The following is a 17,688-nucleotide window of genomic DNA, read 5'->3' as shown; positions in this document are numbered from 1 at the left end:
AACTTCGCTGAAGAAGTCCACCCTGAAGCCCACCATTTTGGATAATTGCGGGCCGTCTTCAATTTTCTTCCCTTTTATCTCTCTTTTGCATCTAACTTTAAGAGGTTGTTTTGCAGAGCCGTAATTGGCCTCAGCAAAGGCATTGCTTATCACTTACTCTATTGTGGGGCATGGATGCAAGCTACCCATGGAAGAGGAGGAGGAGGAGAATGTGATGAAAGCTCATGCATTCAAAGAAAAAAAGTGGGGGTGAATAATGTTGCCCTGAATTTTTGTAACACTGACCAATAGATTCAGCTCCAAATCTTGGTGTTCTCTAAATTTTCTGGTGCCCTGGATCAGAGTCCCCGTTCCCTAGTTAGAGGCCCACTGTTTTGGTTCTAAACCAGTGTCTGCCATTCATAATGGGCTCAAGCTTAAGCCAGAAGAGACAGAGGTACTCCTGGGCAGCCAAAAGACAAAGCAGGGAACAAGGATTTAGCCTGTGCTGGGCAGGCTTGTACTCAGGATTGTGGCATATTGTTAAATTCAGCCCTGTATTCCAATTTCCTGTGGGTGAACCATAAACAGTAGTACCTTGGTTTGCAAACGCCTCCTTTTACATAATTTTCGGTTTACGAACCAAAATCCATAAGAAATAAAGCCCCGGTTTATGTTGTTTTCTTTTCACACTACAAAAGGGTTTTCCCAGGGCACATTGCACCTATGGTGCCTCCCCTTTTGTAGCGCAATTGCCTTTTCGGTTTGCAAAATTTCCGTACTACATAATGTCGCGTAGAACGGATCCGTTCTGCAAACCAAGGTACTACTGTATATTTTATATCACTAAAGCTAATACACCAGCTGTACCTATGCCTTGAGAAATCTTACTTTGCTACAATGACACATGCCTTTATTACATTCCGCCTAGGTTATTGTAATATGCTCTAGGTGGGCCTGCCTTTGTAGATTGTTCTGAAACTTCCCATGGCCCCAAATGGTGCAGCCAGACAGTTGACTAGAACCAGTTATAAAAATCAAGTTACTCCTATGCTACAACAGCTCTATTAGCTACCAGTCCATTTCCAGACCCAGTTCAAAGTACAGTGGTACCTTGACTTACAAACTTAATCCATATTGGAACGGTGATCATACGTCGAAATGTTCGTAAATCTAGGCAAAATTTCCCATAGGGATGCAATGAAAACCATTTACTCCATTCCGGCTGTTTTTCGTTCTTATGTCGAGGCGCTGTTCACAAGTAGAGGCATTAGGTCCCATAGGAACTAATGCAAAGCTGGTTAATCCATACTCTACCACTAGGGGGAGAATGTTTTTTAATTTTTTCTTCTTTTGACCCAAGATGAACTTAGGTCAAAAAAAGGGCAGGAAAGTTTTTTTTTTCGTTCTTAAGTTGAAGCTCGGTTTGCAAGTTGAAGCAAAATTTTGCGAACGGAGCCGTTCGTAACTCGAAATGTTCGTAAGTAGGGACGTTCGTATGTCGAGGTACCACTATACTGGTGATGATCTATAAAACCCCATACAGCTTGAGCACAGACCAGCTGAAGGACTGCATCTCCCCCATACCATAACCTCCACTTAGTCCCATCTGAGGAATTCTGAGGCAGCCTTTCCAGTGACTGTTCCTAGACTGTGGAATTCATGGAATTTCCATCTACAGGAGACTGAGGTGGCCTCTCTCCTGGCTTTCTGCCAGCAGGCAAAGACCTTCCCTTTCAGACAAGGATTTCTGAACAGGCTGAAGAGAAAGTTTTTAATCAGTGAAGCTACACTTTCCTCTTCAAAAAACTCTTTTAATACAGTATGTGTATGTAGTTTTTGTTTGTAATCATTCTAATTGTTTTAAATCAGTAGACTTTAAATATTCCTATAAGTTTGATTGCATTTTTAATATTATAGTTTATGTATCTTGCCAACACTAGCCAATTTTTAAAGCAGCCCTGAATCTCCAAATTGGAAGAAAAGTGGGATATGAATGAAATGACATCATCATCATCATCATCATTACTACTACTACTACTACTACTATACTACACCTGTGGGCCTGTGAGAGTGATGGGACTGAGTGGAGAGCTTCTCATAGAGATCTAAAAACTCCCATAGCAAACAATTAAAGTAGAATAAAACAAGTACGAGTGGCAGTTGATTTAATCAGATGCTCCAATAAAATAACATTTAACAACCAACCAAATGTAAATATGAAGATTTATGAAAAGGAGAGGAGAATAAAACAGCATCCACTAGGTACCTGAACAATAATACTGAGGTCAAATAGGTTTAGAGTGCAAATTCTCCAGTCAGGATGCTAACACTGAAATGATCCTGTCACCTGCCTCATTTCTGAAGATAATAGACATGGAGCCCAGGCCTCTGCTTTTTATCTCAGGAAACAGGCAGGCTTTTACTTAAGAAGACAGTCTTTTATATCACCTGCCTTCCAGGCATTTCTAAGTAGGACTCAAAATGTTACTTATAAATAGTCTCAGCTGAGTATCTGCAAATAAGATTGATGGATTGGTTGCAGTTCATTTAACATATCCCATGTTAAATTTATGACAAAAATGCAAATGAATTTATGACAAAAATGCAAATGTTGCCCCAAACAATCACCACTGTATTAACTATGTTGCATTTACCCAAGCATAAATAGAAATTATAGATAAAAGACAATAAAATGAAACATGCTTTTTAGAAATACTTTATAGTATCAGAACACTTCCGCACTTATATCTTTAATTAGTCTCAGCTTTGAAAGACCACTTTTCAGTTTTCACCCAAGTAAAATGTCATATTGCACAAAACCAGAATGAGGGAATTTATACATAACGCTAAGAGAGTGCATTAAGGTTTGGATGATCTTCTACAAGCCAATGTTTCTCAGTTACTCTCCTGAGTTTTAGACTACCGGCCCACCTGAAATGAAAAACAGCATGTTGATTTGTTGAGAAAAAGGAACAGATTATTTAAAAAATACATTATATTATTCTTTAGTCTTGAGCCCAAACTGAAGTATAAACACACTGATGGGGGGAGAAAATTGACCCCTAAGGAGCAGTGGTTAAACTGCAGTACTGCAGTCAAGCCTGTGCTCATGACCCAAGTTTAATACCAACAGGTTCAGGTAGCCAACCCAAGATTGACTCAGCCTTCCATCCTTCCTAGGACAGTAAAATAAGTACCCACCTTACTGGGGTGGGGTGGGGGCAAAGTGTTGCTTGCAAAATTATGTTGTAAACAGCCCAGAGAGTGCTTTAGCACTATTGGTTGGTATAGAAATCAAAACAACAACAACAAACCCCCATAGGGTTGTGCTAGAATCCATCAACTTGGGGAATTCCATATACAGTATAGGTCAAAATTAGAGTAATCAAAAAAGGGACTGACTGATGTATATAGAAGAGAGGGTGAAGTACTGCTTTGGGATGGGGAGTTTGTTGCTCCTTCTGCGGCTCCCCATGGGTTGGATGATGTCAGAAAGCATGGCCATGCCCACTGACATCACTGTGTCCCTGGCCAAAGTCTCAGGTGCAGCTTCTCTGCCCTACACTTCAGCTGGAACACTGACCAGCTTCATCCCTCCTTCCCAACATGCGGAAGAGAGAGGAGAAAGAGTGACATTCTGTCAGCTGGTGCCTGCAAAAAATGAATGAGATCAGTCTAGAATGTTGATCAGATTATCTATAATCGGATGATTGTTGGCTTTGCAGAGCAGACTACTTACAACACCAATTATGGATTACTGGTGATAAATCGAATCATTGCCAAAGTGGTTTTTAAATTTAAATTATATGGGGAATTTTACAGCTCTAGCTTTTCATGCTTTGCATTTCTGAACAATCATTTGTTAGCTCCCCCCTAGACCAACTGGGGGAGTATTGGGTGAAAACACAGAGAGGGCCAGACATGCTGGACACAGCGAGAGAGTTTTGTGCTTTATCCATATCCATCAGCTATAAATATTAACATCTGCCTGGATGAACACATTGTGAAAAGGAGCTATCTGTACTGTGGAATTCTAGCATTTCTTGGCTTTTAGTGGATTATTGCACAAAATTGTGTGAGCTTGTGATTGGTCTAAGAACCGCAACAATAAACTATACTGAACAGCATTGTACTGTGTGAGCTTGTTTGGTTTTTTAATTAATTAATTTGTTTATTTTGTATTTTGCTCCTTCAGTTGTAATGTTAGTAGCAGCTGTAGACTTCCCCAGTTATCTCCATGTATTCACAAGAAGGTCAGAGATCATTGATAACACCACATGTCTCACATACCTACAATTCTTGGATCAGCTCTTCATTTCTCTGATTGTGACAGGAATTGTAAATCAGGGTAAGAGTAATGAACTAGATTGACCAGCTCTGCAATTCTGTATATGCCTGGCCAGACGTATGTACTACAGTATTTATTGACATCAATAGCACTTAGTTTTGGTAAGTGGATATCAGGTTGGTGTGTAAATTACTTATCCAATTCATGACAACTCAGCATTTTTAAAATATGCCCATTTGGCATCTTTTTGCAAGCAAAAGCACACATTTATAAATTTTGCTATACATTCATAATACATGCAATTTTGCAAACATTTTAAAATATATAAATACTGTAACTACAAATGTACACATTGAAAAGTGCACCTAAATATGCACTTTTTTAGTCTATGGGAAAATGTTTAGAAAAATGTATACACCTGGGAAAATCTGTTAGTTTTTAAGATGTCACAGTACTTTGGTGTTTTTTTAAAGATATAAATATATGTGGATGTTACAAAGGTACATATAGGAAACATATATGGATTGCCGTGTCGGGGGAAAACCCCAAAGTCTCACAAGCTGATATGAACAAAGACTGGGATGGGGAAGCAGTTGAGATATGGAGAAATGCAAAATTGAGAATAGGAGTTTATCACACCCACGAGGAGCCTCGTGGCGCAGTGGTTAAACTGCTGTACTGCAGCTAAAACTGTGATCACGACCTGGGGTTCAAATCCCAGGTAGCCGGCTCAAGGTTGACTCAGCCTTCTATCATTCTGAGGTCGGTAAAATTAGTACCCAGCTCGCTGGGGGGGGGGGCAATGTGTAGCCTGCATAATTAAATTGTAAACCGCCCAGAGAGTGCTTGAAGTGCTATGGGGCGGTATATAAGCAGCACGCTTTGCTTTTTTGCTTTAATTGTAACCAGCTTATAAAAATAATTCTCACCTCTAGACTTGAAACAGTATCTCTTTTGCTTGTAAGCAGTATAGCCAAAAACTGCTCCTGCACACAACAGCACAACCACAGCCACGACTGGGGATGTAATCTGAGCTGTTGAACTAGAATCCACTAAAAAGAGAGGAAAACAACACAGTAGTTTAGTCTGTTTTGAAATGTAAAAAAGAGGAACAACACTGTGGCCTAGTAGGTACATATGTCAAAAGTGTATGCATTTATATTGTTCCCAGCCTGCTTGATCTAAGGAGGGTTTTTTTTTTTGTTAAGAAAGATTGTAATAGAAGCACTAGCTATGAATAAAGAAATGATTACAGGATTTCTCTCATTCCCAGAGGAAGAAGCAATGACACTGGTGAAAATCCTGTTAGCTCTACTCGCTGGCATAATTCCACCACTGTAAATCTCAGCTGCAAACGACTGCAAGTTACAAAACTAGCATTAGGTGTTTTCTGTAGCACACCAGTTGCATGGCTCAGCATGCAACACCAAACATCTGAGCTGATTTCTTAACTTGAAGCAATTCGCAAGTGAAATTTCTGCTCCTATATCAGTGTAGTTTTTTAACTGGATTCCAGCCACTGATGGTTTATATCTAAGGCAGTGATCTAGGGGAGTGGGGAAGTATTTTAAACTTGCTCAACCATGACTTCAAAACTTTATAAACATAAGATTCAGTACACCTTTTATTCTTGGTTGCTTTTTGAGTAGTATTGTGTAGTAGTGTAAGGACTAGATGGGCATTGTGTAACGAGGGTGAAAAAGATAGGGAAAAACTGAAGTCCCATTGGCTGAAATCCTGTTGGTGTACATTGGACTGAGTAAAGCTGATAATGTCAGAAGCAGTAGCCATTTTTCAGAAATTAAATATTTCTGACCTCTCTCCCAGATCTCCCCAGGTAATCACTTTCATCATTAAGAAGGCACAGGCTTTGCAGGACGGGAGGATGATGTCTTTATCCAATAGGATTTCAGCTGTTGGGGGTGGCTAAAATATTAATTATGAGCTTTAGTGACTAATTTTATCTGGTGCTTAGGGTCAGAATAAATGTGGTTCAAGGAATACTTAAGGCTTCACATTACACATGCTGCGTGCTAAAAGAAAACCAGTGGTAAAGTTGCCTACCTTTATTTTGAACTAAAATGGCTACATAGGCTCTAAGGTAGAACATGACCTGCTTGTCCATATTAGACAAAAAAAAACCTCTCCTCCAAAATACCATTTGGACCACAACCTGCTATTTACTGACATATAGAAACTTTAAAAGCAAAAATTGGGTGGGGGGGAGATCATTTTGATCACATTCCAAACTGGTGAAGGGGCAACATGACCAGTTTAAGGAAACATTGCTTAAGAGAATAATTAATTATTAATTATTAATTAATTAAAGACTCAAGGTGGCTTACACCATTAAAAAGGCACTATTTAAAAACTTAAAACAGTAAGTATACAAATATTTTAAAAAGAATTACACAAGTGTTGTATTGAGAAAAAAAAAAGAAAGTGTCTCATTATTCATAGTTTGGCCCACCATATACCACAAAGTGCTCTGTCAACCTTACCAGTATTTCCACCATGACTTTCAATGTGATCTCTCCCACCTGAAATAGAAGCTGTAATGTTATTGTTCCAGGGAAATGTTTAAAATAATTTTACCAAGACAGGTCTAAATATATCTAATGATATATTGGATTATTTCTTTAAAACAGCTATAAATGCCAAAATATCACTTCAGGTTTCCAGGCTCCCTAAGGCTCCTTTTTGCCCTGACTTCCATTCGTTAAAGCCATTGTCAAAGAGACTCCTGTGAACAGGAAAACAATACTAGATATAACTTGTTGGCCAAAATCCTACTGAAATAAAACCATGCGTATAAAGACAAATCATGCACTTGGTTTTCCCATGTGGCTTTAGTCATCCATGATATGGCTAGGAGCATAATGAGATGTGCAATTGTTTACTCAAGGACTTATTTTTGAAGATTCTCAGTCATCCAGGTGATGTTGTCTGGAAGGTGAGTCATGACAAGTGGACTTCTTGTTAGGCTGAAACGTTTCACTACTTTTTAAAAAATGATTTTTTTTTCACCCCAATGTATTAATGTTGCTATTTGCTATTTTGTTACTTTGTTGTTTTTTGTTATAAACTGCCCAGAGTGGCCTTGGCTGCCTGATGGGCGATACACACACACACACACACACACACACACACACACACACACACACACACATACATACATACATACAGTGGTGCCACACTTAGCGATGTTAATCCGTTCCGGAAAAAAAATTGCTAAATTATTTAATCGCTAAGCGATTTTAAAAAGCCCATAGGAACGTATTAAAACGCGTTTAGTACGTTCCTATGGGCTATAAACTTACCTTAAAGCGAAATTCCTCCATAGTGGTGGCCATTTTGGGTGCCTCTACAGCGAGGCAAAACAGCGGTGGCCATTTTGGAACCGCCGATCAGCTGTTTAAAAAAGTTCGCTTTGCCATGATCACTTCCCCGTGATCATCGCAAAGCGAATTTTAACCATCGAGGACATTGCTAAGCGATCACTCCAGCGATGGCCCAAAGTCCATCGCAAAGCGATTTTATCGCTCAACGGAGCAATTGCTAAGTGAGGCACCACTGTACGTACATACGTACATACGTACGTACGTACGTACGTACATACATACATACATACATACATACATACATACATACATACATACATACATACATACATACATACATACATACATACATACATACATACATACATACATACTCATCCAAGTAGCTTCTTCAGTCTGAGGAGAGTTGGTACAAGATCCCCAATAGATCCTCCACATTAGTTTCACATCACTTCTATTCAGACCAGGCGAAAGTGAAACCAGTGTGGAGGATCTATTAGGGATCTCCTGCCAGCTCTTCTCAGACTGAAGAAGCTACTTGGATGAGTAGCGAAACGTTTCAGCCTAATAAGAAAGAAATCCAGTTGCCATGACTCAGCTTCCAGATTACTGAGAGGTTGTTTCCCCATTGCATAGGAGTGCAGTGGCCATCCAGGTGAAAAGGTGAGATTGGTTCTGCAGTTGGCTTCATTTGATTGCATAAGAAAATAGGATTCTGGGCTTTATTATCCAAGATATGCTGCTTTGTCTAGAGAGATGAAGGACAACAGTGTGTGAACCATCTGAAAGAACATTGATGTATTATACCTGATGGAGGTAGAGGTTTCCCATCATTGAGATCCAAGTCAGTAAAATCACCTAAAAAGATGAAATTATGGTATTACTCTTTCTTTCCATTTTTCCCATGTTTCTTATTTCTTACAGATTTTCAGAAACTCTCTTATTAAAGCCCCAGAACTAATATTTTGCACACTTTTCCCCTTTTCATGTGTAAAAGAAGCTGCCTTATACCCTTGAAATGTGCAGATGAAGTCCATTTGAAAGCTGTGATTCAAAGACCAAAAGAGAGAGAGAGAGAGGGAGAGTTCATGTTATCCAATTTGTCAGCATTAAAAGTAAAATGCAGGCAGCCACCATGGAGGTGATCAGAGCAACAAAAGAAGAGTTTTGCATATGCAGTGGCTTCTTTCATCATGAAATGCAGGGTTGGCAGGGAAGAATCCTGCAGGAAGGCAATTGCAGAAAGAGATGTTGTGATGTTGCTTAGACAACCTTCAGGAATCGCATGCATTTACCTGGGAGTCCCTGCAAATGCCTGTCTGATGCCACCCTCCTGGGCTTAATAATAGTACAAGGAAAAGCAGGGATTCTGTGACCAGCAGGGGTGAGGAGGTGCTGCCCAAGCAAGCTTGAATGTACTTGTTTGTTGTTGTTTAGTCGTTAAGTCGTGTCTGACTCGATATGAATGTAGTAAGGGAAGAGAATACAGGGGACAAGAGAGAGAGAGAGAGAGAGTATTTGACTAGATTATGAGCTATGGGAGCTGCATCAGGAATAGATTGGAGTGTAGGATGGCCATTTTAGGGATGAACTGTGACATAAATCATTATTTTGGAAACCCCTGCCCTTATACTTAAAGTACTAAATGGGAATTTTTCATGCTTCAATTGTTTACCTATGACATTTCCTCTGTCTAGAATCACATTGTTTACCCGTTTAGTGCCTGTTCTGCTGCTTATCCAAACCTGCCAGCTCTAACATGACCTCCCCATCTCCATCCATAGATACTTTCAGCAGCAAATGGTTACAAGAGGGGAAAAAATCAAGTAGTTGCCATTCAGATCTAATTTTAACAGGGAGCACGTGTTATTGCCAAATTAACACACTCACAATCCATCATTTCAGCAAAAGAACTGTACAATGTATTTCAGGATTTCCCTGAGCTTGGCAGGTATGTTAAGACAGCATTTCCAAAAAAACAATTAACCTTAAAAAATGAGAAACATGCCTACAAACATTCTAACAAAGTTGTTAAATGAAAACAAGCATCTATAAAATATTATTCCCTTAATCAGCTGATAGCTGGCTGGATAGCTCAATGGTTTAGGTATTTGACTGCAAAGCTGGAAGTTGGGAACTCAATTCCCCGCTGTACCTCCTTCAAGTAGAACCAGCTGCGTAGCGTTGGGCAGGCTGCACCATCGGGAAAATAAGGGCACTCCCAGAAATAGTAAACCACTTCTGAGTATTTCCTACCTAGAAAACCTTGAAAAGGATCACCCTAGGTCAGAATTGACATGACAGCTCATGAATATTTATTAATCAGCTCATAGCAACAAAAAGAAGTAAACCAGAAATGAGATCTTTTTAAAGATTCTAAATCTGAAAATAATTCTTACCATCCTTCCCATGGTCACCTGACTGTGGTTTATGGTCAGGATACATATTGGGTCTGGGGTTGCCACCTGTTAATGAAAAACATTTCCAAAATTTCATCCAAGACCAGACACAAAATAGAAATCCCAATTAGCCCTTGCTATTTTAAGGTTTAAGCACAGAAATAATTCTTACCGCCATTTCCATGGTCATCTGAATATGGTCTAAGATCCGGATACAGTTGTGGTCGGGGTCTCGTTCCACCTAGTAATTATTTTTTAAATATATTTATATATATCCAGATATGGATCAAATCAGCATAGACATTCTTTCTTCACCAAAAGTGTCAGGGCTAGTTTTCATGCAGAATTTTCAAATCAAAAGATTGCTATGGAGTTTGTTCTGCCATGGACAGGACATAGCATTTCCACAATTTTAATTTTGGACCTTTGTGAGCCATATAGTATATACTTTATCAGTCTTGATGTGGAAGGAAGTGTGAGAAACAGTTCGCATCCAAGCCATTTTGATTAAAAAGAGAAAATGTTATCGTTCATTTGCCAGTATTAAAATCATCATTATTGATTTTAATCGTTGCCTAGAAAAACTCAGAAGCTAGAGATTAACATGGTGGGACCGCCAGTTCATGTCAGGTATGTTGTTTCCATTTATGAGTTGAAGCATTTTGTGCTTTATGCCATCAGTTTTAAAACATGAATTTTAAAAAAATACAATACAGTCACTGGTGGGTTTCTCCCCACAGGTGACTCATGAATGGCGCACCACAAAGTCTGGGAGTGAGATGCTGTTTTTCTCAGTCTACAAGTTGTCAATACTTCTCTCACCTGAGGGCTCACCAAGTGTCCCCATATAACGCTGACATATTACAGTGGTGCCTCGCTAGACGATGATAATCCGTTCCACTGAAATTGCTGTTTAGCGAAATCATTGTCTAGCGAAAAGCATTTCCCTATTGGAATGCATTAAAATCTGTTTACTGCGTTCCAATGGGGAAGAATCGTTGTTGTCTAGTGAAGATCAGCCATAGGAAAGCCGCTTTGCGAACCGCCAATCAGCAGTTTAAATAGCTGTCTTGCGAAGCTTAGGTCCCGAAAACACCCGTTTTGCGAGCGCGGAGGAAGCTGTCAAAATCGTTGTCTAGTGAAAATTGGTTTGTGAAGCAGTGACCAAACATTGTCCAGCGAAATTCCCCCATAGGAATCACTGTTTTGCGAATTGCTATAGCGATTACAAAAAGTCAATGTCTAGCGAAAAAACTGTCATGTGGAGTAACTGTCTAGCGAGACACCACTTTATTGTGATACAGAAAGTAAAGCCAAGGATATTCCTCTCCACAGTGCTGAGTGAAGATAACTTGCTTCTTAAATGACTACATTTCTGGATATTTTATGGGGGGGAAATGGTAAATTGTTATCCATAGTTCTTATTCTAACACACTTGCTATTCTAATAAAATAAGAAAGTTAGAGCTTCTTAAAGAAATACCTTGAGATAGGAAAGATAATAGGAAACTTGGTTGTAGCTAATTAAGGTGGTGAGGCAGGGAACTGTGGCTCTCTCTCTCCTCATGAATCAAGGCAAGATGTTCCCCAGAGACAGTCAAGACAGAAATGTGAGAAGGAAGGAAGGGATATTAAAAACCCTAAGAATATCAGTCCAGGTGGAAGAAAGGTACAAATGGGTCAGAACTGGTAAAGGACAATCTTGGAAACCTGAGAAATACCTTCCTTCTTCCTAGCTTTCCCATACAAAGATATACTACTTCAATGTAATATGAGTTGCACCTAGTCATCTCCAACATTCATATACCTCCATATTGTGGCTTCATTCCCATATATATGACATGATCATTTGCTACAGCAGATGCAATTTAATACTCACCCATAGGTGGCTTTTTAGTAGCTGGATTCGGTTGCCTGGTGGGCAAACCTAAGACATTTTAAAAAGTGCATTGTCCAAGTTATCAAAAGGAAGCATATAGCATTATGACTAGACACTGTGTTTCTAAATATTATTGAGCTGACTGAGACTACAGGCATATCTCCACTTTCTTACATTTAGTAAGTAAGAAAGACTTACTTGGAGTAAGCATGTGTACAATTGTAGTATAGAACATTATTAACAATTTATTGGTGATGAACACCCGTGGATTCATTCAAGGAGAATCTTCGTGATATTTAAAGTTATTTCTAAAATAAATGATTCTGGGGACAAGATCCTAAGACCCACATATATGTACTTGCCCACACATGTATGTCCTCTGCATTTCCTACATTCCACCCCCTTAGCTCTGCTAAACTACTGAGGGCTAAATCGGCATATGATCTGCTATTTTTCCACCATTTTCAAAACTGTGAAGGGAAAATGGTCTGAAGCAAACACCTGGAGTCACTCTTTTTAATGTTATTTTTTAAAATTTCCAAAACAAATACAAGAATACAAAATACTTACTAATACAATCTAAAATACAGTGCATCCCCATACTCACAGGCCCCTTTGGAGCAATACTTTTATTACAAACCTTTTTTCCAAAATTGTATTGATTGTTGCTTAGACGCTTTCCCCTTTTCTTTCACGAATACAAATTCAATAAATCAATAGTTTCAATTTAGAATACTCCTTTAATATCACTTTTTAATTTGTTAAAATTTTGCTCCTTTAATTTTTGAGTCATTTTAACTATATTTATACCTAAATATTTAATATAATTACACATTTTAAAACCATATTTATTTACAAACATTTTGTATTCATATTTATTGTAATTAAACATCATTATTTGTGTTTTTGCCAGTTAATAGTTAATCCTGTTATTTCTCCAAATTTTTCTAAATGATTTTTAATTTTATCCATCCTTTCTAATTGGGTTTTAATCGTTAATAATGAATCATCAGCAAATAAATTAATCTTGTACAATTTTTGCCTAATCCTTTAATTAATTCATAATTTCTTATTGCATTAGCTAACAGTTCTATAATCATACAAAACAATATTGGTGAAAGTGGACAGCCTTGTCTTGTACCTTGGCCTAGAAAAATTCGCTCTGCTAAACCACCATTAACTGTTATTTCTGAAGTATTATCTAAATATAGCTGATCTATAACCCCAATAAATCTACCAAATCCCCAACCCTTTAAAAGCAACTTTAATATTAGCCATTCCACACAATCAAAGGCCTTAAATATGTCTAATGATATTCATTCATTCATTCATTCATTCATTCATTCATTCATTCATTCATTCATTAAACTTATATGTCACCCATTTAGACATAGTCTACTCTGGGCGGCTCACAAAACAATGATAGAAGGGCTGCCTTTATTTTTCCCTTTTCTACCTCATATATAACATTCAAAACTCGCCTAGTTAAATTATCCGTTTGCTTTCCCTTTATAAAGCCATATTGATCCTCTTTAATATAATTTGCTATAAATCTGTTTAATCTATTTGCTAATATAGCAGTAAAAATATTAGCATCTTGATTTATTAGAGATATAGGTCTATAAGATCCCGGATCTGTTAGATCTTTGTTGAGTTTTGGAATAAGAATCATTAATGAGTGTTTCCAAGAAGGTGACATTGTCTCTGCTTCCAATATTTCATTATAAATCATTTTTAGCTTAGGTATCAAAATGGAACTAAGACGTTTATGATATTCTGGACATAATCCATCAAGGCCTTGTGTCTTACCATTTCTCAGTTTATTAATGACTTCAGCAATTTCTTCTTCTTTAATCTCTTTTAATATTCTTTTATCACATTCCAATAATTTAGTTTTTAAATGCTCATTTATATAATTTTCTATATCCTCTTTCAGTGCATTGTTTCCTTTATGTAACTTTTGATAAAATTCTTGAAAAATGTTCAATTTATCTTTCATTTTATTACACATCTTGTTTGTTCTATCTTTAATTACCCCAATCATGTTTTTTAACAATCTTTTTTCCATATTCTAGCTAATAATTTTGAGTTTTTATTGATAAATTCAAAAAAAATCCTCTTCATATACATCAAATCCCTCTGGACTTTCTCTATCTCTAAATTTTCTATTTCCTTTCTTTTCCCCTGAATTTCTGCCAATATCCTTCTGTCTCCTTCTTTAAAAAAAAAACTTACTTTCCAATTTTTTCAATTCTTCTTCTAGTTTTCTTACATTTATCTCTTTAATTTTTTTCAGTGTGCAGGATTCCCTTACTGCTATTCCTCTTTAATGGCTTTCATCATGTCCCACAACAGGCTTAATTTTGTACCTCCTGCTTCATTCATTGTCCATAATTCTAACCATGCCTGGAGTCACTCTTATCCATTGAAGTAAAGGGAAAGTATAGCCTCTTATCTGATATGAATTTGATTTATTTTCAGTACAGTATGGGCTAAGCATAATAGGGCACAAGATGAATACAGACTCCAATTTGGGGAAGGTTTTTCTAAAATACGTGGACGTGGTGGCGCTGTGGGCTAAACTGCAGAAGCCTATGCTGCAGGTTCAGAAGACCAGCAGTCATAAGATCGAATCCACATGACGGAGTGAGCTTCCGTCACTTTGTCCCAGCTCCTCGCCAACCTAGCAGTTCGAAAGCATGTAAATACAAGTAGCTAAATAGGTACCACCTCGGTGGGAAGGTAAAAATGGTGTTCCTTAGTCACGCTGGCCACGTGACAAGGGAAACTGTCTTCAGACAAGCGCTGGCTCTATGGCTTGAAAACAGGATGAGCACCGCCCCCTCGAGTCGGACACGACTGGACTCAAAATGTCAAGGGGAACTTTTACCTTTACCTTTCTAAAATAACCATCCTTTGAATTCTCCGTTAAAAATAAAAGTGTTAAATGTGCATGTGTGATGTTGAAAAGAGGAAAAACAGGGAGATGCATACAGCATGTCAAACAGTATGTTCAAGCAAGGGTAAGCAATCTAATGCCCCCCAGGGTTTTAGACTACAATTCTCATCAGCCCTAGCCAGTATGAGCAATAATAAAGGATATGTGTAGTTGTAGACCTAAATACCTTGAGAGTGGCTGGTGGATGAAAGGGGTCTGGGACGATGTTTTCTAGATAAGCAGCTTAGGTGGGGGAAAATCGCATGTGCTGATTGTATCTGCACTGCTTTGAATCCCAGCTTTTGGTTGGGAATTGGGTCATAACCCAAGTAGGGAGAGTCCCTCACAGTTCCTATTGAAGAAGGTTGTTGCTTTTTCTTCTTAATTTTGAACTTTGCTGCTTGCTTTCCATATTTTTATCACTTCGGGTAGTTACATGTTTTAAAAATCTAGTCCAGACTCCAAGTTTGCCTCTGTAAATTAATGCCAGCTTAGTTATTGGCTCAGACAGTCAGCTTAGGGTTCAGTCAACATCTTATATGAGTACAACAGTATTCAGTTCCTTTTCCCAGTCTACTTACCAGGGTCAAGAGCGTCAGCTAATTCAAAATCACCATCACCTATTAAAAGAACACAAATATTGAACAAAGGACTTATATATATCTGGAATCCACTTCTCTTGTAGCTGAATTGCCTTACACGCAAATATTGAACAAAGGATTTAAGGACACTTTGAATTCATTTCTCTGGCTGCTGAACTGCTTTACGCATGACAAACTCCACCGGGTGGCGCTGCTCCCAGTGTAATTCACACAGGCAGCTGCATATGTTTCTTATACCGTGCTGATTTTAACTGGCTGATTATTATGGTGTTTCAATTGTTTTAAGGTTCACTTAACTCAGGAAGCATTAGTAACATTGGAGGTTGTCTTATATCGAGCCAGACCTGCATGGTTGCCTGTTCTGATGGCCAGTGACTTCACAAGATATATTTTTTTCCTAGCCCTTGCTAGAGAACCTTGATGCTTCCTGGTGGTTTCACATCCAAATACTAACCAGGCATGATCCTGCTTAGCAGTTAAGACGAGAGAAAGTTTTTGTTTTCACATGACTTAATTTCAGCCTCCTTTGCTTTGCTATGAAACATATCTCTAAGAGCCACCCTGAGTAATAGTGGAAAGGGTGTATGTGTGAAAGCATTGTTGTTATTGTTGTTGTTGGGGGGGTGTCATTTGTAAGGAGATACCACATCACCTTTACCAACCACTGAGAAGAGGTTGGAAATGACAGGCTTCACTCTTCTGAATTCATATACCAAGCTTGCACTAAAAAGCAAAGCAAAAAAGGCAAAGTGTCCTGCTTATAGTATACTGCCCCATAGCGCTTCAAGCACTCTCTGGGCTGTTTACAATTTAATTATGCAGGGTATACATTGCTGTCCCCATGAGCTGGGTCCTCCATTTACTGACCTCGGAAGGATGGAAAGCTGAGTCAACCTTGAGCCGGCTACCTGTCCCTGGGATCAGACTCTGGCCGTGAGCAGAATCTTCACTGCAATATTACCGTCAACCACTGCACCACAAGGCTCCTAAAAATAGTGCTACGTCATGCTGATGACACAGTTCTCCTCCGACAAACCAAAGTAGGCTTAACATGCTTAGTGAATTGATTTTTATTTATTGCAAGAACTAAATGATGAGAAGGGTTTTCTCAAAAAAACCCCCAGTAAAATAATAATAATAATTGCAATAACTGATCTTTAGATGGGGATCTGCTTACTAGTCTGAGATCTAAAATACCTCGGAGACTTGTTAACTTTGTATTTATCCTGGAAATGACGCTATTGGCAACAGACATAAAGATTACCATCATAATATTAGGTCCGTAAGGGGTCAACAAAGGATCCAGAAACACTTGTCCAAACACTTCCCACCTCTGTACTTTAGAGTCCAGTAAGAGTTATGGGTGCCATCAGCCTGACTCTGACTTTCAGCAGAAGGACAGCAGGGAGGAGAACAGCATGAGGAGTTGCATAGCCTGACAGCAGCCATTTTACTAGCTGGACTTATGAGGGTAGTGAATCCAAGGAACAACCTCCTCCCCAAATGAAGCTCACATGGGGGAGATGATATTCTTCAAATAGGCCGAGCTGAAATCATATTAGGCTTTATAGGTCATAACCAGCACTTTGGATTGTGCTCAGTGTGGTAGTTAGTAAATCTGTTGTAACAAGGCATCTCTCTTTACCCTGTAACCAGTTTATGGTCAGCAGGCTGCAGCATTTTTTTTACCAACTGACATTTCAAACTCTTTCCAAAGGAGCCTGTATGTACAGTATTAAGTTGGATTAATCAAAAGATGACATAAAAATGAGTATGTCACCATAGACAGATGAGACTCGGTAGGAATGGGCACAGCTGGCGCACTAGCTTCAGCTGGGTAAATGTACTCTTGATCATGGCCAAAGCCTGGGGGCAAAGGCACAGAGCTGGAAGCAGAAGTAAGCCCAAACTGCAAACCTGCACCGACCGGTCCCTGTTCCCTGATTTGCCTTTTGGGTGAAAAGGAACATGTTTGTCTTCTCTTGATTAAGCTGTACTTTTTTTTTCAGTCAGTCCCTTACCAACATCTGACACTGACTTAAACTATAATTACTTCTTCTGATTTAGATGGAAAGGAGGGAGAGTGCTTGGTGCCATCAGCATACTGCCACTGAATTCCTAAACTCTGGATAACTATTCTGGCAGTTTCATGCATATGTCATATTTACATGCAGTATTTTACAATTGTTAAATATTAATGAACTGGGGTCATGGATTAATTTCTGATTATTTTTTTTTTAAGAAATAAGAGTTTGACTGA

At 38.6% G+C, this 17,688-nt stretch overlaps 1 protein-coding gene across 1 annotated transcript in view; it reads right to left on the bottom strand.

The window, feature by feature from the left end:
- Nucleotides 1-2,682: 2,682 nt before the first annotated feature.
- XG (Xg glycoprotein (Xg blood group)) overlaps nucleotides 2,683-17,688 on the bottom strand; it is a 34,187-nt gene continuing 19,181 nt past the window's right edge. The window contains exons 2-9 of the mRNA XM_020786966.3: nucleotides 15,408-15,446; nucleotides 11,889-11,936; nucleotides 10,183-10,251; nucleotides 10,011-10,076; nucleotides 8,419-8,469; nucleotides 6,772-6,810; nucleotides 5,200-5,322; nucleotides 2,683-2,913 (exon numbers count right to left, since the gene is read on the bottom strand). Coding sequence (XP_020642625.3) covers nucleotides 2,897-2,913; nucleotides 5,200-5,322; nucleotides 6,772-6,810; nucleotides 8,419-8,469; nucleotides 10,011-10,076; nucleotides 10,183-10,251; nucleotides 11,889-11,936; nucleotides 15,408-15,446 — 452 coding nt within the window. The 3' untranslated portion in view covers nucleotides 2,683-2,896. The remainder of the gene's footprint in view (nucleotides 2,914-5,199; nucleotides 5,323-6,771; nucleotides 6,811-8,418; nucleotides 8,470-10,010; nucleotides 10,077-10,182; nucleotides 10,252-11,888; nucleotides 11,937-15,407; nucleotides 15,447-17,688) is intronic.

The sequence above is a fragment of the Pogona vitticeps genome, chromosome 3, assembly GCF_051106095.1.
Source record: "Pogona vitticeps strain Pit_001003342236 chromosome 3, PviZW2.1, whole genome shotgun sequence".
Lineage (NCBI taxonomy): Eukaryota > Metazoa > Chordata > Lepidosauria > Squamata > Agamidae > Pogona > Pogona vitticeps.
Note: the sequence above shows the minus strand (reverse complement) of the source record. Positions and strands in the feature narration are given on the sequence as shown.